The following is a 24709-nucleotide window of genomic DNA, read 5'->3' as shown; positions in this document are numbered from 1 at the left end:
ACAAAACGTCCTGACAATTGTCACTTTTGATTTCAGAATGTCTGGCTAATGAGATGTCTTCCTTTTTCTACAGCTGATGTCATCATGTTCATCTCTCTCTAACCACTATTTTTTTTTCTCTCTCTACAATTTGGCTTGTTTGTTTTCATTTGGGTAAAAGTGGCTGCGTTTGTGCTAAGCTAAGCACCCCTCGAAGAAAATACGTCCCTGGCGATGTGGCACATCCACTGCCTTTGAATGAAAATATCTGGAATTGTTGGGACTAATTGGACAATGCTTTAGTGCCTCTCCTAAAAAAGCTGGCTTGATGCCAATCACAGAAATTCCTGTACAATTTTAAATTCACTTCCTTTCAAAGGGTTACTGATAATTCAATTCCATTCTCTACCACAGTTTCTTCATAAACATAGTTACTAAATGATATTTCCTGTCTTAGAATCAGCTCACTCCCACTTCCTCAAATGTATCAATCAAGATTGGCAAATGACTTTTCTGATTCTTACTTAACATCATTGTTGTTTTGCCAGCATTATCTACTTAGGAACATTTTAAGCAACAATCAAGCAATGAGACAATTTGTCTGTTTAAAACTTACTTTTAGGTGGCTATCAATGTTTACTAAACAGCAGAGCACATAAGACCTTATGCAGCTCTTGAGATAAGTCCAAATATTCCAGAACATTGAACTACACCACCAGTCATTTATTGACCCCCTCCCCACACCCCCAACACACACACTAAAAAGATAAATGTTAAGGACACCCTATGATCTGATTCAGCTGCAAAGCAAATTATTGGACAGATTCAAATTAGCATTCCAAACTACCCAATGACTCTTGATCCACACTGACCTTGAACATTCTGACAAGAGCCTTTGATGCACCCTGTAGTTTACCTGGGTTTGGATTTGACCATTTGATTGAATCTGTTGTCTGACCTTATGACTCATCATGATTGATTGTCATGTCCAGTCTAGTCTCAAAACAAGTTAAGCAGGTTCATGTAAGCTGACATACACAACAATGACTGTGACTCTAATCAACGAACAGAGACAACTTTAAAGGGAAATTCTGAACCGGTTAAAAGTTAGTCCAAACATAGGGAGTAAAATATGACAAGCACAACAGCGAAAATTTGGTCAAAATCAAATCAAAAGGAAGTAAGTTATAAGATTTGAAAGATTTGCTACTTTTTTGCACATAACAGTTCTCTAACTGTTGATATGAATATGTAGAATAGTAAGCTAATGATGTTTTCACCTCACAATTTTTCATTGACTGCGTACAAAAAAAAAATGACAACAATTCAACTTTTCTGCTAGAAAACATGGTGTGTAAATAACCATGTTCTTCATGACTGAATATCTTCAAAATAATGACAGTCAGACATATCAGGATGTGAGACTAGGCAAAATAGGGTTTGAATGAAACACAAGAAATTTCAAAATTTTATGCACAGACTGCGTGGCACGATGTGAGGTGATGACGTCAATTCACCATTTGCATTCAAATTGACTGTTCAAGAACTGTTTAATTAAACTTAGTGAAACTGCACAATTTCACAACATCCTTAACTTTGCTCTGATTTTGATGGAATTTGAATTGTGCTCAGAAGGTTTTACTCTTCCTTTTTCAGACTAACTTTCAGCTGGTCTGAAAGTCCCCTTTAACCCTTGTTCTTACCTGTCCCCTTGATGTTCACTTCCAGCTCATGGATACTCTGGTTGATGCCGACCAGCAATCGCTCCAGCTCCGAGCTGAGGCCCATGACCTCTGCCTCAAGGTCCGGGTCCATCTCCATACTGATGATGCTCTCCCGGATGCCCTCTATGCCGGCGTTTGGCAGGCTGTTGCTGCGGTCACGCCGCGACCGGCGCCGCACTTCGGCCTGGGGCTCGAGGGCTGCCTCCTCTTGCTTCTCTTGCATGAGAATCTTGCTAATGTTCGTCAAGATGTCCAGTGTCTCCGCTTCCCGCTTGATATTCACACTGTTTTTTGACATATTGCACGATTCGTGGTCGTCGATGTCCGTGCACGTGGACACGCTGGCGCTCCGCCTGTGCGACGACGGCGGTGCGCTAAAGGAGTCATGGAGGTGACCAATGTTTTTCAGGTTATAGATCTGTCGCATGAGTTCGGTTTCGGCGACCTCGATTTCAGCAGTGGGGAGGTTATCCAGGCTGGAGTGTAATGCAGGGGGCATGTTGTCGTACATGCTGGGGCTGCGCAATCTCTGCGGGACGTCGTCTTCATCCCCATCTCCCAGGGGCGATGATGTCGTGATGATCTCGTGCGACCGCCAGTCTGCGGGTTCTGCTCCGGAATGACCCTGCCAGGAGTCGTTGCTGCTGCTGCTCCTCGTCAGCATTGTTGTACCGGTCACGGACGGGATGCGGTTCTCCTGCCTGTTGGGTCGGCTGACTGTCTCGACCACCAAATCAACACCCATATCCTCGAGATCACTAGAGAACACATCCTCACAGCTTTTACTCTCATTGTTGTTGTTGATCTTCTTTGACAACGCCAGCGTGGCTTCCTGCAAATTCGTCTCCACATCTAGGCTCATCTTTCGGTGCAAAGTCGGTGAGCTGGGTTCTGAGAAGACGCGACCCATTCTCTTGGCATTGTTGCCCCGCCCCCCATTTGGAGTCCTCCTGCGCGTGGCGGGTGGAGTCACTAGCATTTCTGGGTATCTGCATGATCGCGACTTTGCAGTATCCAGGTCAATACAATTAAAGAGTTCGATTTTTCGAGTAAGAGTACCATTGTCTTGGATAATGGGTCCACTGATTTTGGGAGCATCGCCGCCCGATTTATGTTTCTGCCTCTGGCTCCCACGCTTGCCCTTCAGGCTGTCCAACCGCTTCAGGAAATTCTTTGCCCCTTTCATACGATCCCGACTGTTGTGCAGCCCATTCATGTCGGGTGGCGACTCCTTCTGAACAGTGGAAATCTGGATGATGGCACTCCTCGGATTTTGCATGTCTCGCTCCACCGGCACTGGCGTGGATGTCTTATAGTCGGATTTCGACATCGGCAAGCTTTGGCTGGAGGAGGATGGAACGATTCGCGCGTCTGGCATGTGCCTGCCGCCGTACACCTTCTTCACCAGGGCGGGGCTGTCAAAGCTGCTGGTGCTGGTGTAGCCCTCGTTGCGTTCGCTGTCTGTGGTGGTGACGCTCTCATGGCTGCTGTTGAGCCGCGGGAGCGTGTGCGTGTGCGTCGGACATGACTCAAGGGTCGGCGACATGGAGAGTTCGCACTGGGGAGACTCCTCTCCTGTCAGGCGCCGCGACCATCGCCTGTTGGTGCGCATGTATTTCCACTTGTTACTGATTGCACATTGGTCCTCATCCTCAGATTCGTCACACTGCAGAGAAACAAAGATCACGAGAACAGACACCAGTATTATCATCATTATCTGAATTTTCAATCACGCATGCGCAAAAACAAACATGTACAGCACTTTAGAGACAAATCCTGTACAAGATCCAAGACTCTTCAATCACTGCAGTAAGAAGAAACTTTCTATCACAATGTAAAACACTAACATTTAAAACTGAGAAGATAACCATTCTTACAATATTGACTTCACTCCATTTGTGCATCCACTGACTACATGCGGCCAGCGGGAGCTGTACTATAATGTACTTTCAATCACTCCGAATTGGCAGCACACCAAAATCTGGCACACCCCCAGAGAGAATTTGAGAGAGCGAGAGGAACGGCTGTAAGCAAGCCGACCCTTCATCGACTCATCTGGCAGTGCCCCGTTTGTGCCCAGATTACACATACAGTCCTGCGCATGTATCACCCACCAGGGCATGGAATGTAGTGAGGAAGGAGAAAGGGAGAGGAGGGGAGGGCGGTGTGCGAGGGGAGATCAAAAACTTCCGAGGTACAAGACGTTCTTTCCCCCCATCTCCAATTAGCACCTGGCGGGTAGGACACTGCAACTGTGTTGTGGTGAGTCACACACTGGGTGCATACTCCATCCTGATGAATTTTCTGACAGGAAAAACACTTTGCTTTACAATGGAATGGTCTACATTAAAACCACAGATACCTTTTTGCAATTTAAATATTAAACAAGAAAGCAAAACTGCACCCCTAGAGCACTCTCCACTTGCATAGGGGAGTCAAAGAGAAAACTTATATGTATCAACATTCTCCAGCACCAGTGTAGTTAAGAATTATTTGAGTCATCATTGAATCCCAGTGATTCTCAGTCTTCGTTTTACGTCAGATATTAATAATTTGTTGGAAGAGCATTTCTCTTTGACAGTAACAGCACAATGATTTTATTCAAGTGAAATAAGACATGAAGTTCTACATATCTTGGAAATAAAATAAAGATGGAATCTTTCAGCCAGCAAATGCAAGGACAAGAGAGCCTATCAGTCACAAGGCAGCATCTACAGTTGGCATTGATTTGATGGATTATTCACTCTTTTTTGTGCAGCCTGACTTTCACTATTACAACGTCCGTGCAGGACCTGAAATTCAATTACGCAGCATGACATGGGTTTATGATCCTGCCTCCCTCACACGACAGAGACCGGAGCAATGATGATGACGATGATGAATAGATGAGGCTGATTGCTGCCAATCTAAATGATTGCCTCTAAGGTCCCAAAGAGAAAAACCGAGCCATACTACCCAACTGTCACTAATGGGGACATTTCTGTTTTGTTTCATCCATCTCGTCGGCATGCAGATGGCTGCGCTTCGATGATGAAAGGGAGGGTTTTTCAAGAGGGCTCCGGGATTAATTTGCTCCTGATTGCTACAGAATGATTTAACGCGATGACCTTTGTGAAGTTAGCATCATTCTCTCTATCTCCCATCCCCCTTCCCCCAACCCCCCTTGCAGAAGATGAACGAGGAGGGCGGAGGACAGAGATGAAAGGGAGGAGGATGACAGAGTAACTTGATTAAAATCTCTGCCCAATGCCTGGATCGACAAAAAGGCCCTGCCATATCTCCCTGGTTGAGATGGTGTGCCTATATCAAGGTGCAGAGAGCTCTGATTGCAAGAAGGTGGTTGACACGGGAGTCAAGTTTCTCCCGGACTCTTAAGAAGTTATCAGCGGCTTTCTATCAAAGAGTCTGCAGCGGCACGGGTCAATGTGGCCGAATTTAGAACACATTCACGATTAACAAACGTATCCCATTGTTTTGCATGTCACTGCACTATGGAAGGTTGGGATGCCATCCATGTTTTACAATCTCTCACACGTCCATTTCACACAAGCCTGAATTAAATCTCAAGTCTATTCCACACACAATGTCTCCTTGACTTCAAAAGGAGAAGCTCCGAATGTGAGATGTTAGTGAAGTTAGCACCACATCTACCTTTCTTACTACAAATGTCTTTACTTGGAAAGACCAAAAACTCACAAGGATCTTTGAAAACTAAATCTTATGAGAAAGCACAATTTGTTTGAATAATTATGACCATTGTGGATTTAATGCTTGAAACGAGATGGCAATCACTGAATCTATTTAGCATAGCAAAATTTTCTATTTATTTCCACTGTCGTTCTACATTTATAACCAACTTTACAGACACTTTGTTTCAACAAGGATGTTCACACGAACACCCGATGAACTTAGTGTCTGAGTAATCTCTAACCTCACAGAAAGGTTTTAGTGAGAGTTGAATCTGTCCCAGTCTTAAATATCCAGTACCATGGGGAAACATGGGTGGCCCAATAGAATTGATCTTCCCTTGCTGCCCACTCAGGTACATTTAAAAACCACTAACATAACAGCGCCTGCCAGCGAACATGAGCATCGAAGCATACGCTCATCAGTAAATGGTCAAATCAAGCCGAGATTTTTTTTGGCTGTGTGTACATACGTGTTACCTTGCTTTACAGGTATAGATATCAGTGAAAAAGTTTTACACACACAATTTGCTATGCAGATTCTCGAAAATATATTCGAGCCGGGCAAAGCCTTCCCAATCCATGGTAGATTGGTATCAACATGCCGCTGGGTCTTTAAATGGATCATACAGTTTTGGTTGAGACCTAATTTCAGGTTTCTAACATTTTTTGGTGAAATTATCAGAAACATCTTATGAAATATGAAAGAGCATGTAATTCTTTGAGGAATTCAACATTTATTTGATGAAAATTGGTTTTGAAATGGCTGAGATATCCATAAAAAGAGCGATTCTAGTGTGGGACACACACTTTATTACGATCGCTTTATTTTACTTTGTTTTTGGATGTTTCAGTCATTTCAAACCCGATTTTCATCAAATAAACTTTGAATTCCTCTTAAAATGGTATGCTCTGTACTAACTAGTACTATATCATAAGTGTTTTCTTGGTATCTCACAAAAAGTTAAAAGCCCAATTCTCATCTCTACCAATACTGTACCATCCCTTTAATGCCATGTTTCTGTCAATCTCACATGTGAATTTCCTAACTCATAGTCCAGGAAGTTGAGAGGAGATAAAGATAGGAACAGTTATGTGGCATTGTTCTATCCCAAGGTGTACACAAACAAAACCTGGGACAACTACTCGCTACACCGGATGTGATTTTGGTAGACAATATCAAACCCTCGATCTCCAAATCTTGGGAACAATTCAATATCTGCCTGTTGACCTGCATGTTCACATCTCATTTCCAATGAACAGCTTCATCATGCTTACACATCAAAAATGGAAGGGGGTGGGGTGTAGGAATGAGGGTCGAAAGATACACAAAACAGAATGCTGGACATATGCATGGTGGATCATGTGTCTCAGTGTCTGAAGTACCTTTATCAAAATGTTACAACACAGCTACACTGGCAAATACATGTAGGCCTACCTTATTCTCTATGTTTTTAATCTATGAATGTATAATTCAGTATTTTTTATTTATTATTGATCCCAAGGAGCATTTCAACACAAGGAAGAGAAAGCAAATATGCACATAATTATGCATAAATGTTTGTGGTGGGGGGGGGGGGGGGGGGGGAGAGGGGTGGGAGATGGGTCAGGCCAGGTAGATCAAGAGGAACAAGCTCTTTCTCTCTGTAATGAAAGCTTTCACAATTGCAGATTGCATTATGGATCACCAGTAATCACTGGGAAACTACATGACTTATTTTTCATTCCAGAGACAAAATATGAGTAAATGCTTGCTCTAGCTTCACTAATCAAAGAGAAAACAAAACACTCACAAAAACATCAAGAAAATCATCTTCTTTTTATGGAATACATGACTGACAATTTTAAGCTCTGTGGTCAGGTAAGGATCTGGACAACAAATGCTAAATATAGACACCAGTAATAACCGCACTACCAGAAAGACCGGAAGGTATGTATGCACCTGTACACAGTGCATCTGTCGTCCTCCAGAGAGAGTCACAATTTCATTAGGGGACTACGATGACATGGACACAGAGGCTTTTTAATCATCAGAAGCAATGCCCTTAGCAGGTAATTTACTACTCTCCCCCCACAGCTCCGGCACTCTCCACTCTTCGATATTTAGTCACTTTCAGAAAAGGAATGGGATGGAAAAAGAAAGAGAGAGAGAGAGAGAGAGAGAGAGGGATCTATGATAACAATAATGATGGTAATATGATAACAGCAAAGCCCAAAATGACAATGCAGCAACTCTGCTTAATAAAGCAGCGACATGCCTCTGGGGTAATTGATTTCTCTCAGTAACAGCAGAACAGGAAATGACCCCCCCCCCCAAAAAAAAAACAAAAAAAACCAACAACAACAAAAACAACAACAACAACAACAGCAAAACAGCAAAACAACAAAACAACAAAACAACAAAACAAAAAAAAAACAAAACAAAAAAAAACAAAAAACGAAAGCAATGATGACAAGAAGTTACGCAAAGCTGAAGTTAAGAGCTTAAAAAAAACCCATAAAACAAAAACAGAAACATAATTCTGCAGGTCTGGTAGCGAGGAATGATTCCCTAATCACATCATAAGTGCTAGTAGTTTACCTCGTACGCAACTGCGGAACCCTGCTACGGTAATCATATTATGCCTGGTAGGCCTACCACAAAGTGCACTGCTGAGAAAGTGAACATGGAGATGAACATCTCCACTTGGTAATCATCCTCATACTGTACAGTGTGGGATTTGTTTTATAGTGTTGTTTTCTTTTTCTTTTTCTTCTCTACAGAATGCGAAGCTGAAATAAGCTTTCTGCCTAGAACAGTTTCATTGAGTCAAAAGCAGAATCTTCGTCAGAAGTAAACTAACGAACAGGACAGTTTCAACGGAAATCACAAAGCACACAAAATTATGACATCTTGAGAGGCTATCTCTCCCAAAGCAAGACAACAATTGCAAAATATGCTTTCAAATGTTTTGTAATTTGCAATACTGGACATTTTGTTCATTACCAAGTGAAATGTAAAAAATACGATGTAGCAGCACAGAAACCTATGCTAATTATATTTGAATTTCGTTGGAATCCCTCGAACTCTCTCAAAAGAAATGGCGTCAGCTTTATATCCCTTGGTGTCACTGTCCTTCCGTCTGTCCATCCTTCCGGCTAAAGGTCAGTCAGTCCGTCTGGCTCGAGTACCTTTCCTTGAGTCATCGTGCCGGAGGTTGTTACGGTGAATTGGGAGGAAAATGTCTCCTTGAACTTCCTGTCTGCGTTTGATTCTAGATCTGCGAATGCAATCCCATCAGGACAAAATTCGTTTCCACAATCGATTTCTCAGCCGATCCCGTAGCTGGGCAGAGCCACGGTTGGGGGAATGATAACAGCCGAAAAAAAGAATGCATGCTAACTAATGGCTATGATGAAGGAGACATACCGCGAATGATGGATGCAGAGAGAGACAGAGGAGGGGGGGGGGGGGAGAGAAGCTGCCTGGCTGAAGTCCAATGGACTGGATTGAACGAGACACATACCAACCTCGCTGCGATGGATAGTCTCTGGGTAGGATGCAGCGTTGCAGATTCACGCAAATGTTTCCAGATCTGTCACATACAGAGATACGTGCGATAAATTCGGGGGGGGGGGGGGGGGGTGTCGGTTGTTGGGGTGGCTGGGGAGAAGTTTGAGGCTTATCACGTCATTGAGCCAGCTATGACAATGATGATGCTGTCTGTGGAAGACATCTGGAATGGCTATTAAGAAATTATGACTAAGGAAGGCATATTCCCTCAAATACATTTGCAGTCTCCAGTTTTCCTTCTCTCCCTCACTGTCTCTTTCTCTATCTATCTATCTATCTATCTATCTATTTATCTATCTATCTATCTATCTACATATCTATCTCTCTTTCCATATTCATCTATCTGTCTATCCATGTATTCATCTATCTTTCTATCTACCAATCTCTGTCTCTCTCCGCATTTTTTTCATGCATTCAATTTAAATCTCCCTTTTCTAGCCTGTTTAGTGTTTTTAGAAATGAAGCATTTGCTGCATCCAGTCAACAAAAGACTGACCCTAACTACCTATCCCAACAATCCCTTGTAACAATATGCTAAGAGCATGTCACGAAGAAGCATGTTTTCCACCGTCATACACTTCCAAAAAAGGTTAAAAACCTGAAACAAACATCGCTAACCACAGACTCCATAACATGGTAATAAACACCCACGGAAGACTAGAGCCCCCGAATCCCTGCACACTCGAACACCACTTGGGAGTGTTGTTAATGAATATTGTTGCATTCATGGCAGTGCTTTGCAGCCCACGCAGCCTCGGCAAAGCATGCTCCCCTTCGTCTCAAGCTGCTTAGAGAGGAGGAGCCCTCTCGCATCGCCGTACCTCATTTGCCCAGTTGATCATTCAAGCCGTGGACTTCATGCGATGCTGGTTGCGCCTCGGCACTATTCGCTCCTTCTGGGCGATACCCGATCCTTTTCTGCTCCACCCCCTCATATTTTGAATCTAGGAATCTTGGGGGACAATGACCCCCCCCCCCCCACTTTTTTTTTCTTAGCAGCAAAGCTCGGAGGTAAAGCTTACTTTGGACATGATACAGGTTCCTAATCACCAATTGTTTGTGCACTAAGCATCATCTTCAGCACATAGGGGTGACTACCCTTCTGTGGTTTCACATCTAATTTGTACAGCGGATGACGGGGCTAGCACCGCTGAATATTCAAGCCTCCACAGAACAATAAAGAGTCTGTGAATGGCTGCGCATGGTATCACTGAGCAAGAAGAGAATTAATCCTCCAGGCAAAACAACAGCCACTCGAGAAGCAAGTGTGACTCACTCGTTTGACTGTGAATTACCAAAATGCAAATTAGTCTAATTTGTCTGGATGTTTCATTACATAATCAAGGGGCAGAGGCAGGAAAGCACTACAAAAGGGCATACCCTTTTCCAGCAAGGCACACATGAATTCATTTTCATCAATTCATTTTGGCAAGATATAGAATTATACAAATCATAATAGAGAAGTTACTACAGCTACATTAGGTCCCAGACATTATAGTCTGAATCTTGCGGTCTCCACTGTACATCCCTTCTTCTCTTGATAAAGATACTGCTACAACAACAACAACAACAACAACAATACCAATAACATCAGCAATAATAACAATAATGACAACAACAAAAGTGTCAGAACAAAGGACACTGGAATAATTTAAGCAATGGGAAAATAACAGTAGAACCAGACTGAATTTCAGTAGAGTGCTTTTTGCATGGCCATGGGAAGCAAATTACGGACAATTCACTGCAATTATACCAGATCACTCACTTAAGTCGCTTATTTCTCACCCAGACCAATTCCTGAAGGAGAGAATGAATCCACATAACCAGTTCATGCATCATTGACACACAATAGGACATTGAGTTGTTTGGTGCAAATTACAACAGAAAAACGAAAATAATTCCCCTTTCTGATCGAATGCAACTGGAATAATGACAAAAGTCACCAAGGCTGTGAACAAGACTAGCGTATTAACCTTTCACCCAGAGACATCGACCAAGTCATCTAGTGAAAGGTGATAAAGGGGGAAAATGATAATAAAAGTATCCCATCTTAATAGCCATTGGGACCATGACTAACAAGTTTGAGAAACATTCAATTCAATCAGAATGTTTTCATGTAGTGAGTTACTCCGAGATCTCCCCCGTCTCAATGGCTCATTTTCCCGACTCCACTGTCCCGAACAAAGCAAAGTACGACATCCAGAGAGTAAAGGGGGGGGGGGGGGGCAACGCCAGCCAACATTATGACTTGCCGGAGGGGAGCAAGCATTACCCCGTGTGATTACAGCTATTCTGTTGATATTTGCCGCCAAATTGATGATAACCGCAACACAGCAAATGACAGATGCGCTACTATCTATACAAACTCCTCGAACCTTCAGACGGAAATTATCCCCTTTTCCCCTTCATCCTACGATGTCCCACGCACGTATGTGGGATGACATCATGACTGCCATTAAATGAGTTCAGCACACATGGGAAATTTAGTGCATCACTGAACATTTTAGTGGCTGAACAGTCCCGATGACTTCTTTTCTTCTTTCTTTCTGGCAGGCTCAATTTACAATGACAGCCTACACCATACACACTAGATGCTATCATGGCATAAATCTGACAATCTAAGAATTTATATCCTCCTTCGACATTACTCTACATTTCTGTCAGTCGCATCAAACTGTTTATCACATTGTGCACAGAAAAGAATGTATTATCCCTTCATCAGACATCTGTTTATTTTCTTTTTCCTTTTTTAATTCATAAGAAAGTGCAACTCATCTATTTTCAGTTAAAAATCACAACAGAGTCAAGTTCTTCATCTGACAGATATCTTCAGTCACAAATCATCAGCCCTCAATCACCTTAGAGTCTACATCGTCCCAATCACAGGCAGAGAGCTCCAGATGCGAGAGACTATGGGTGGATGGAAGGGTGACTGGTTGGTCTTCTCCTGGATGCTGACAACAGTTCAAAGAGGGGTTTTTACCAATAGGGGCTATGTGGGTGCTTCTTTATGCGTCAACACTCATGATTTAGAGCACAAATTTGCAGTAAAAAAAATATTTGAATTGGATTCAATATCCTAATTATGTAGGCCTCTCACTGCTTTTTCAGGGGTGGTCCTACGTTTGAAAACATCATGTTTAGGTGGGGGGGGGGGGGAATTCACAAGTAAATTTTGATATTTGTCCAACTGCAGTCCATTACCAAACATCTGCGGTCTCTCTAACGGAATACATGTACATGTATAAACAAAGCGTGCACTTTATATATTATCGGTATCATCAATTGCACAAAATGTGCAACCTGAGAAAACACCTGTAACATTTCAAACCTGCAGACTTTGGTGTTCCCATCACAAATGGGTAATGATCGGGCTGGAAGGGTATGAGTACGAGATGGTTTCAGTTAGGGGAGTTAAGGAGCTGGAGGAGAGGGGCGAGAGGAAAGACGGAGCTAGGGTGGGAGCGGGACCAACCAACGATACCCAAAAGCTTAAATCAAAACCCCCTCCAATCCCAACAAGGGACCGGCGGACCGACTACGCTCACCACAAAACCGCTCGCTCTGCGGGAGGGAAGGTCATAAACTTTTGTCTCCAGGACTTCCCTGCCAAGACGCTTTGGCAGCTACCGACCCATGCACAAAATACGAGGAACGTTCTTTCCTTCCTCCCAACTCTATGACAGAAGTTCCAGCTTACGAGCGATGAAGTTGTGACTAATGCCTCTAGTATTTGTTTCCAATTCTGTGAGTATAGCATCAACAAAAAGTCCCTCATAGTCCCTGAACATATCTCTTCGAATGATGCCGTTTTCGATCAAAGAGATGAATAAGCTAACCGTCAAATTTAGGGTACATATCTTTTTAAGACAAACAAAGTAATAAAAAGGTCTTTTTTTTGCCTGATGGAATTACAATTTGCTCTCCTTGTTAGACCTTCTGTAATACCAACACCAAACTACATGCAAAATACCCAGCTCTGAAATACATTTCATTCCAATCATCCTCCTATCCCCAACACACATGCACACACACAAAAGAAAGAAACCACCTGCTGCAAAATCTCGCCTTCTTCTATGGACCTTTGTACACAAAATCCATGCTCATCTTCTCTGAAAAAACTTCAGGAAGATAGGCCTACTACTTGAATGTTGACATGTTCCTTCCCCTTTCTTATCACGTGATTCAACAAGCACAACAGTGCAACATTGCTCTAGCTTCCCATTATTGCTGCGGAACACATACAAAGAATTGGGCTGTTGATCAAATCTATTACCTTTCATACAGTGCTACGATATTTCACAGGGAAGTGTGGATGATTACACTAGAATAAATGACATCTCCCTCCCCTTCCCCCTTCAGTTGAGGCAGACACAAAGTTCCAATTTGCCAAGCTGAAGCCCGCTAACTGCTAAAATGTGCGGAAGGCGGGTACCTCCTGTGTTTACTCTGCTCCGGATTATCACGAATGCGTCTTGTCCCAATTTTTTTTTCGTCACAAACACTTGGCAAACACGGCATACTATGTCCGCCGTCACCCGAGTGGATAAACAAGGTCATAACTCAAAATATTTGGCCGTTGCAAACTCTACGCAAATTCTGGTAGTAAAAAAAAAAAGTACAACTTTTTTGTCACGGGCAATCATATATGGACCGAACTGTGAACACCTTTCTTTGGTGGTGCCTACTGGTCCAATAAATTTAGTTGGATTTGTAAATTCAACGATGAGATATTGATTGCTTGTTTGCATTGCCAAGAGTGCCTTGCCTTCTTTCGCAGGCCTGCGATTATACAGCCCATTATCACTGATAAATATTTTGCCTCTCCTATTGATGACAGAGTGCACCTAGGGGTGAACTATAAGATGAAGCTCAGAATTCTTATAGCGGTTAACTTCATTCAAGGGATGCAGAGTGGTTTTTGGTGTTCTTCAGAGGCACAAAGTACACTAACCTCTGCCATGCAATTTTTCCTGTTAGAAACACATAAATATGCCTCTTTCTTCCGATGCTAGAAATGAACAAAAGAGCATATGCTTTTTTTCCCCGTCTCTTTTGCATTGGGACAAGTTACAATGCAGAGAGGAAGTGTTATTGTCACATTGGTATTAGAAGCTAAAGGCTGCTACAAAAGGGATGCAAATTGGCGGTTTTCGTGGTATCTTTTTCTACCAAGTACCAGTTTTGAGTGATTATCAGTGCAAGTACAAGTCCAGGTAGTGGAAGCTCCTTGTCTGAAACAGGTGGGGGGTCACTTGACTTTTGGGGGTTTAGCCCGCAGGGTGTGGCAGGGACAACAAATGGAGGGGGGGGGGGGGGGATGTGTCCCTATCGTTTGAAGGTACGACTATGTAGGGCCTACACTTGCCAACCATAAGGCACAGGAACTCAATTTTCTCGACAACAGCATAGGCCCTACTTAGTTATATTCTATTCACCCGTAGACAAATAATTTTCATGTTACATTATCAATATTGTCACACACTGCTTCATTTTTTTTTTAAAATCTTAGAATTTCAGTGTGTTAAGTGTAAAGGGCATCAGCCACATAGAAATCCATACCATCAGTCAAACAGTCATATAGAGCCTACATGGTGTACCACTACCAGGTACATGTTACATCTGAATCAAACTCAACAGAAGTGGAGCGCTAGAGAGCTATGTTTATTCCTGAATTCCCACCATTTTTATGCTCATATACCAGAAATGATAGTGCAATACTCACAGATCTGTGGATTGGTGCTTCAATTTTCATGCTGGCACATTTATTGAGGATCTTCAGTCTCCTGAGGAATAGAAATAGAAACAAAGAAATACAAATATAGATGAGACTGCTGATCCTATCATCATATATATATGCTATTAAGATATTGCACACTATCAGCGAGCTTCATATAATTTTCACTACACATATGAATAAGGACAAAGTAAATTGTTAGCATATGAATGATTTTCATACTCGGTCTATAGTAGAAATACATGAAAACCATACACACAACAGCTACATACTAGATGAAATACTTGCAGATTTTGAAGATGTTATTTTCATCTTTCTTCTCAGTAAAATCTCACTAAGTTTTACGGCTGTGGGGGGAAAAAAACAACAAAACGATGACAATGAATAAGAAAAGAAAAGGAATGTCCTATAACTATGTAGATTGAATCCTGTAGTATAAAGTTGACCAGTACACAGAAGCTATACTGCACTGGTGAGGAAGCACAAATAAGTTTCAGTCAACGGTCTCTAATTAATGCTGATTTTGTCTCTCGGTTTCAAGACCGTGAGCGGCTCATCAGCCGAGTATTCTTAACGACGACATTCATAGGTGATGATACTGAGTCACACCATAATACTAGGAAGACTCACCACACGCTACACATCAAACACTTTCACCAAAGGCGTCAGACCAAACATGCTGACTTAAATTCAGCGTCTTCCCATCTACCAACTGTGTAGTCCTTTCTGGATCACTGCAAACTCTGATCATGCCATTGACTCAAATTTTTGCTGTTATTTATTTTTTTCTAGCATTTCCTGCACAAAGTTGGCCAATCTACATGCTAGTATATATTTCCCCACGAAAAAAAAAAATGAAAATAATACAAAGATGCAAAATCCTTCACCACACCTCGTCACTACCATGTATCACGTATTGGTGGTGGTGGTAGTGTTGGTGGGTATGTGTGAGAGTATATAAAGAGATAGATAGATATATATAGAGAGAGAGATAGAGAGGAGATATGAATAGAAAAGAACAAACTTTTTGGTGAAAGTTAATAGAAATGTTCTCCTTAGCTACAGACAGACAGAAATGACCATAGCAGATGTGACGATACACTTACGGTAAATCTTCTGACGGGTTCACAGATACATTTCTATGACCCAAGGAGAGATAGAGCAGAGAGATGGAAGTGATGTATTCCAAGTTATCCAATACCAGCAAGCCAGAAACCGTTGTGTCTCAACTTGGGATCAGACACAGCAGCGTAATAAATACACAAATTTTAGTCAGAAAAATTCTCCCCTGTTCACAAACTTTTCTACGGATGGGGAGAAAAATCCTTCCGAAACATTGGTTGCCGATCCAGTGGAAGATGACACTTGAGCAAAACTACCGGTTGATCATTCAGCATCACCAATGAACCATCAACACCCTCTTCATCTTTCATGCACGAGAAAAATGATCCGGATGCGAGAAGTGCAAAGTCTCCTGATTACAGATTGAACGCATCTGAATCTGAAGATACAGAGGGAGAGAGGCCGCAGGAGCAGTCCACCTTCGACTCAAGTCACAGTGCTTCTGACAATATCGTAAGAAAGGCTGGTCTTCTCATAGCACAAGACGGCAGGTCAAACACTCCAGCGCGGCTGGTGTGTGTGCTCTTGTGTGTGTGTGTGTTGTGCTCCATAGATTTTCCCCTCACCACTGAAGTATTCATCACACGTGCATTACTATACTTCTCACACCAGAGAGTGCGCACACATGATTGCACATCAAAGTTAGTCTTGGTGTGCAGGCACATTTAGAGAAGAAATTGTCAACAGTCATGCATACAAAATATCATAAATGGCAGGTTGACAATGTTAGCAGGGGATCCTACGTACACGGTCTATGACATTTCCCTTGGAAAACAATGAAACAGTACAGCTTATGTTTATCAAACGAAGTCAGTTTTGGTGAGGGCAAGGAAAGAGAGACCTGTATTGGCTTGCTTCCTTTCTTGAAGCTCAATCACGCAGCTCCAGAATCACCTGTCTCATAACCTGTGAAACCTCCCGATTATAGAGACTAGTCCACTAGGCACTCTCCAGCCACTTTACACTCACACAAATACACATACACAGCACAAGGAAAGTTCAGCTCTCAAACTACTTCTGAGGGGGGAAACACACACCACACACATACATACAGATTGTACACAAATTATCAAGACTATTCCACTGTGATATGGGGGAAGGGGACAGCTATTTCTCAGATTCCAGGAGGGGCAAAATATTGATCCAATCACATCACATGCCATACATAACTTTCCAATTTTTGATTACCATGATGATAAAATCTTTTACATCAATATCTGGGAATCAACTACTGGCGCATATCTAGTCACAACCTGGCATGATTTCCCATATATACCATTAGTGTTGATATTTTTTTGTTTGTTTGTACAGTATCATGCCTTTTCTGCAATTTCCTTTTTGTTCTGATATTTCAGGGGATCAAATATATCTTAATCCAATGACTTTTTATCCCCCCCCCCAAAAAAAAAAAAGTACACCCACAAGTTTAAAAGTATTTACATCAGCAACATCTCTACTTCCTCTCATTCACTCTGGATGCAGAAGTAGTAGATTTCATTTGCACAAGGCCACAGTTTAGCACCAGGTTTTCTGTTGAAAATGATACATCATTCCTGGAAAGAGGAGACTGGTAGTGGTATCATCACTGGTCTTTCCCGTACACACACAAAAAAACTTACAAACCACTGTAAAAAAACCTCTCCTCTGACTCACAAAAAACACTCATTACATTGTTGTTGTTGTTTTTTCCTACTTCCAATGACAACCAGCAAACTCTGCAATAATCCTTTCTAGGTTTTTGTGGCTACATTCATTACTCACGGCCAAATGATGCAAGAAAACCTCCAAAAATTGTGTCAGTTGTGTGAGCGTTTTCCAATGTGTTACAGAGATTCCTGAACATATTGCAACTTTAACCATCACAATACATAGTCCCCCTACCATACAGTCCATTATTTAGAATGCCCAAAATGCACCACATTCAACGCATAACCTTCTTACCCCTCCTTTAACATGAAAACCCAACACACAAACAAACAAACAACACAATCAAGATTATACGAAGTTTGCCATGATAACTTTATCTAAGATGATTGGCAGACTGTCTCAGGGGAAGTTGTTTGTTCCTACTCGTCCTGCATGATTCACCTTGAGACTGGCAATGACTGTATTCAATGGTAGGGATAGGTGAAGGGTATTTCCATTTAAAGGACAAGTTCACCTTCATAGACATGTGGGTTGAGTGAATGCTGCAATATTAGTGGAACACAGCAATGAGAGTTTGAGGGAAATCGGACAATCCGTTCAAAAGTTATGAATTTTTGAAGTTTCCGCTCAGTCATGGCTAGATGATAAGACTACTATAGCTTGTGATGTCATATGAGTACAACAATATAAAGAAAGTATAAAGAAAATTCAAGATATTCTCACTTTTCTCACATAATAAAAGAACACTCGATATCTCTCTTTCAGAAGTCAGGGGGAATAATATTACCCCTAACATAAGTCAGTAACAAGTCGAGGAAATGTGCACTTTATTAAAAAAGTCAAGTTTTGTGAAATTTTCTTTTTATTTTCCTTATATCGTTGTACGCAAGTGACATCATACACTGTAGTAGTCTTCTCCCCCAGCAGTGACTGCACAGATATTTTAAAAATTCATAACTTTTGAACGGATTGTCGGATTTTCCCCAAATTTTCACTGATGTGTTCTACTAACATTGTTGCCTTCACTCAATCCACATGTATATGAAGGTGAACTTGTCCTTTAAACTGCAGTATCGCATTTAGCTGGTAAATTAACAAGTGTCAAACTGTGCTACCAGGGGGGCATTTCATGAAGCGTTTTGTCAGACATTCTTAGTTTTTCTGACAACCTGTTATAAGCTACTGAAATCCTTGCATCTGACTGGCTGAAAGGAAATTTGTCTGACCAATTTGTCAGACAAAGTGCTTCATAAAATGCCCCCAACACATATAAGAATTATTATTATTATTTTTTTCATCAGCCTGCAAGAATTGATTTATGAACACAGTCTATTTTGGGCATGTCTGTATGGGCCTAATTAGACATTTTCCACAACCTCATTGTCAAAGTAGTCACCATGCCTAGACAGAAAAGTGATCTGTCCTCAGCCCATACTTGGTCCTTCCTGTCATTACGTCTCCCTGTGCTCTCTCTTTATCGTAATGAGACAATTCTGATGCCTGCCTCCCTTTAAAGGGATTATGCAGTTTTGGTTGAGACCTAATTTCAGGTTTTTAACATTTTTTGGTGAAATAATAAGAAACCTCTTATGAAATATGAAAGAACATGTAATTCTATGAGGAATTGAACATTTATTTGATGAAAATTGGTTTTGAAATGGCTGAGATATAAAAAAAGAGCGATTCTAATAGTGTGGGACCCACACTTTATTATGATTGCTTTGTTTTACTTTTGTTTTTGGATGTTTCAATTATTCCAAACTCGATTTTCATCAAATAAACTTTGAATTCCTCTTAAAATGGTATGCTCTGTACTATTTCATAATTGATTTTCTTGGTATCTCGGAAAAAGTTAAAAGCCCAATTCTCATCTCCATCAGTACTGTACCATCCCTTTAACTGCTTGGTTCCCAGTATCGGCCCAGGGAATGTCTTCCGTATGTTTATACAAAAGAGAAAAAAGAAAAGAAGACAACATAAAAGAAAAAAAAATCTCTACAAAAGACTCGCATGCATCCTTGCCTAATCATGTAACACTAATTGCTACTCACGAGGATGACAACGTTCCATGGGAGCAAATTTTGCGTGTGGCTGCAGCAAGAATAGAATATCGTCATTCCTGCGATTACCTATCGAGTGTCCTTCACTGTCATGCAGCTTCAAATCAAATTCTAGAATCTTGCCATTAGGCCTATAGTTTTGTTTTTGTTTTTTTTAAAAACCTCTTCACACAAGATTCATCCTCGATCTTCCATCCCAACCCCCCTTCCCAACTATAGGCCAAGTTAAGATGAAATGTGGATTTGTATTTGAGACAGCAAATAGTGCATCTCCCAGGAGACAGCTCCTTTAAAGTTTAAGACTTGCACAAAGACTAAGTCACCAGCCCATTTGCACAAGAAAGGCATGTCGAGTCGAAGTATAACACAAATACTCAGAATACTGGTCCATGACCGTTCTAAAGTACTGTTGATTGCAGAGAACAAACAAAGAAGAAATTGACGTCATAGCCCCAACGAAGATTAGGATAGATCAATTAGGAAAACATTGATCCGCAAATATTCCAATGTGCCGTACCTAGACAAGATTTCTCGCACATTGCAAATAGATCTGTAACAGTGGCTTTGGTATTTTTTTTTTCTTTATACCAAATGTAGAGAGATGATTTTGTACAGGTCCCATGAATTCAGAATGTAGCTTCTAAATGTTTTGTGAATACTTCTCTTGCTTTGAATTTCAAAGATGATGAAAGAAAATTGGGATATGTATTCACAGTAAAGCAGTGTATAATATTGTATGAATTTTGCAAATTACAAAAGGCTATAAGTTAATATATCTCATCATCTATTATTGCCAAATATTGGTACATGTACATTCATAAGCCTGTCGCCAAGCATGTCTAAACTGATAAGCCTTAACACCCATTGGGGGTCAAGCTAATATTGCTATACACACATTTTCCACTGACACCTGCCTGAAAATATTCACCTCTAGTCTTTCATAGTGTTTCCCCTTTCTATGCCATCCATTGGATCAGTGCACATCTGCAATCATTCTGGTGGCATTATTTGATTGATGTGATCACACAGAAATTCCTTCTTTTTTTTTCTTTTGAAGTGCATATTTCTTTTTTAACCCATTGAGGACGGTTTGATTTTGCTACAACACGCATTTCCCATAGACACTTGCCCGATTATACTCGGGACTCGTCCTCAACGGGTTAATGCACAGGGGAATAATGAACTGGTAAGGCTAATCAGAGGGAGGTGAAAGCTATGCAGCAATCTGCGGTATTGTTGTCACTGAAGAGAAAGGGCAATCAATTTGGGGGGATCTTTACCAAAATACCTCCGCCCAGCAGAATACTCCAGGGCAAGAAAAATTGTTATGTGGACCCCGAGAAGAATCCCACGCGCCGCAAAAATATCGAGCGGAACTGGGGCCGACATTCGGCTGGGTGTCGTCGCAGCCCACGTGCAGGAGAAATATTGGATCTGGGTGATATTTAGATGCACTCTGGTGCCTGAGCCTGTGCCGAATCTAATTGTGTGGGTGTTTCATCTCACCCCCCCCCCCCCACCCCCGATAAATCAATTCCTTAGTCTCTTTCTCAGACTAAGCAATCATTAATTAGAAAGTATAAAAAAACAGCACCTGATTTCCACATAATTGATAACTCATCAGACTGTTCTATAGGGGGCTGGAAACACCTCTTCACGTGACATAAAATATTTATTTGATCAGAATTATTTACTGTGATTTCCTACAATTAGATGCAAGGGTAAGTTAATTTATCGATTGAGAGCCAGAAGGGCGTTATCACAATTTTTTGGGTATTTAGTTATTGGTATCACATTGTAGTGCTTGATCTCCTCTACATGACTGTGCCAACTGTATATCAATGTTAAAAATGTTAAAAATCAAAACCAAAAGAACACTTTTCTACCCAATATTTGCAACAATGCTTATAAATCTACCCACTTTTGACGAAGTGCAATTTTTATTTCATGAAAATTGATTAGCATGTGATAATGCCCTTTTGATTCTCAGCTGATGATTTGTAATGTCCAAGTGTAACGAAAAGCTCACCATACATATGTATATTCCAACTGATTGAGAGATGCTGTAACAATGGAACAGGGCCCTGTTTTATAAAAGATAAAATTAATTTGAAATATCCTTACCACACAGGCTGCCATAGACCATAGTTGAAATCAGCTATAAAATCAATTTTAACTCTTCATAAAACAGGGCCCAGAAGTGACAGCCAATGTCAAACATTTTATTACATGCATCATCCCCCATCCCCAACTACAAACTGATTTATGAAGCAATAACTCACAAACTTTTTCTGCAGAGGTGAAACTAGATTGCAATGCAGACTGATACAGCAGTATCATTTACAGAACAGAATCCAACCATTTCTAAAACAGTTGACCTAGAAACATCCTCAATACCTGTGGCTCTACATCATCTTAGTCATCCCCAAACTGATCCAGTTTTTTTTTTTTCAGTTAATCAGCCCATGTTTAAAAAAGTTGAATAATAAACTAAAAGAGAGGCAAATACACTCTATAAATATAATACAATTTGTAACAAAGAGAATGTCATACAATGATTGTTAAGCAGGGTTTGGCATTACATTTTTTCCAATAGTGGAATTCATACACAGGAGGCAATAAAAAAATGAATATCAATTGCACACGCTATTTATATAGACCTTGTAGTAATGGAAGAACAGACTGTTATAAAAAAACAAAGTAAGAAATAGATTTGAGATTAACTCAATGAAAGAGAGATTTAGATGGAGAAAAAAAAAGAGAAAAAGGGGTACTTAGCTCAGCTCCTATACAATCACTCCTATACAGCTTTCCTCATTGACGTCTTTCCTGTCGAAGCTACTTAGTTTGAAATGATCTCCTATTGGCTTCTGAATGTATGAAGAGAATGGGACAGCCATTGGCACCCAATTATTGATCAATGCCCCCAGATCAACAGCTTTGCAAATCCCCTCTGTGGATCAAAGGGGAGAGGTGTTAGGAAACCAGGAGCTTTGAACCCTATTGTTCTCTGGCCACGAAGTCAAACTGGCCTCTGTGTACAGCCCTGGCCCTTTGTGAATGAAAGGAACACACCTGGTGAAGAACACTGAGGCTAAAGAGATATCAAGGGGGAGGTGGGGGGGGGGGGGGGAGGAGGGGAGAGAAATGAGGTAACTGACCTACAGAGGAGGGGATCAAGATCTTGATGGTTACCCTACTGAACTCTTGGTAGAGGGACAATACGTGTGCACATAACACCTCGTTTGTAGACTGCGATGATTCGGTGGGGAAGGGGCAGCTACCTTCCATGGACATGCAGTCCCAAACTTGTATAGAACTCCTGTACGAATCTGTTGCCAACTTATCCTTGTTCTTGAAAGTATTTACGTATGGTATTAATCACTGAAAAGTTATATTGCACACGTATACATGTATGTGGTTTATACAAAAATCATTTGACACCTGTAGATGTAGAGTGATGTATGGGCTTGGTCAACAGTGCAGGCCCGATGGTCAACCGCAGTACAGCTAAACAATGGAAGATACACCGAATTTTACATCCTTTGTCCAACAGCGTGACTGAAACACTGATAGTGAAACCAATGCCTCAATACAAGCACCTTCACATATCCCACCATATTGGTAGACCTTGGAAACTAGAGAAACATACTGTGAAGTCCTCAAGGATGCACAAAGTATACCATTTTCAGCCGCATTCCTTTCCCCACATTGATTTCTGCCAGTATTGCAGGAATTCAATTATCACAAACAAACACACACATGCACACAATGGCCTTACAATACTGAGATGGTAAAACGTGATTTCCTGTCGACTATTAATGGACATTTTAGATTTTTTAAAAAAAGTTCTGAATGGAAGGGGACCTTGTTTGCTACAATATGACCATCCCTGCACTGAAGAGAAAACCTCCATTAGCACCATACTAGGTCAAACTGACCACAGATGAATGCGATACACATTTTATCCTTTTTTCTGTAATATACTGCAGAACTCGGCAAATTACAAATGCCTTATTTATCAGGGACCAGGCTGCACAATAAGCCCAACTACTTATATTCTAGAGACTTAATATAGATTTCTAAGAATTATGTACTTTAATCATTTTTGTCCACACCATACATTTCCACCAAAGGTACAACTTAATTCTGTCACGTCGCAAGTAGGCCTATATGCTGTAATTAACTATGTAAGTGTTAACAGGCTTTTAGGATGCTACAAAACAAATCACCTACTTGTCCATGGTTACAAAAATTTACTGCAAGACAAGCAAAGTGATCGGCCACTTGTCTGCTACAGGAATAAGGGCATTGCCTGTTATTCTGCTCAACAAGGCTTGACAGCAGTCTGTGCTCCCTCTGTGAAATGGCTTCGTCAACGTCTGTATAAACCCACAGGTAAGAATGAAATTCTGATGGATTAATCAAGATGTCATGGGCATAGGCAGACAGATTAAGAAGGGAAGAGGGGCACAAGCTTCTGCTAATCCATCAGGGGAGGAATCAGACAGTCTCACCTGCAAGAGTCTAAGCTTAAGGTTCAAATAGGAAATGGGGTAACCACAGGATTAGGGACAATAAAGATTGATAGTCTTTGTTCAGTCTTACACTTTTTATGACTTGTTTGGTTGTACAGCAAGCAAGTTTTGAGGGATTATGATTTATGAGTGATCATAATTGCCTGTTCAACATATGGGATAGCCAAAGAGATTAGATCATATTATCGTCCTTAAGATCAAGAATAAATCTTTGCAAAGGAAGGAAATGACATTATCAAGGGCTGAGCCTGAACAGGAAATTATGAAATATAGTCTTTGTTCAAGGCTGGTAATGTGGAATGGGTGAACCAGAGGAAAATAAACTCAAAGAATTGCAACTGACTGACAAATTGCCCTACATCGACGTAAATAAGTACTGAATTTGATCAATTCAGTGCTTATTTACGTCAATGTAGGGCAATTTGTCAATCAGTTGCAATGAAAACATCTCGACGGAAGAATTTCATGAATTTGAATAATTTTGCAGTACCCGCTGCATGTTATAAGGATTCGAACCAACACTTGCTGTCGGGTGAAAGCTCGGTGGTCTAGTGGAGATGACGTCTGTCTGGTGATCAGGAGGTCGTAGGTTCGAATCCTGCTCCAGTATGTACGCCTATGATTTTTTATCATGGCTACTACTAAAACACTGATCAATTCAGT

At 41.2% G+C, this 24709-nt stretch overlaps 1 protein-coding gene across 5 annotated transcripts in view; it reads right to left on the bottom strand.

Moving 5' to 3' along the window:
* The window catches only part of LOC139710383 (rho GTPase-activating protein 7-like), a 108474-nt gene that overhangs the window by 47788 nt on the left and 35977 nt on the right, over nt 1-24709 (bottom strand). For 4 of the 5 annotated variants that reach the window (XM_071622297.1, XM_071622299.1, XM_071622298.1 and 1 more), the window contains exons 4-5: nt 14668-14728; nt 1683-3369 (exon numbers count right to left, since the gene is read on the bottom strand). In XM_071622297.1, coding sequence (XP_071478398.1) covers nt 1683-3369; nt 14668-14728 — 1748 coding nt within the window. Of the gene's footprint in view, nt 1-1682; nt 3370-14667; nt 14729-15785; nt 16017-24709 lie in introns of those variants that run through there. The other variant, XM_071622301.1, reaches the window with a different exon arrangement.

This window comes from Diadema antillarum, unplaced genomic scaffold (genome assembly GCF_040938485.1).
Source record: "Diadema antillarum isolate AM-2024a unplaced genomic scaffold, OU_Dant_1.0 seq00001527_RagTag, whole genome shotgun sequence".
Classification (NCBI taxonomy): domain Eukaryota; kingdom Metazoa; phylum Echinodermata; class Echinoidea; order Diadematoida; family Diadematidae; genus Diadema; species Diadema antillarum.
This window is presented reverse-complemented; position numbering and strand designations above follow the sequence as displayed.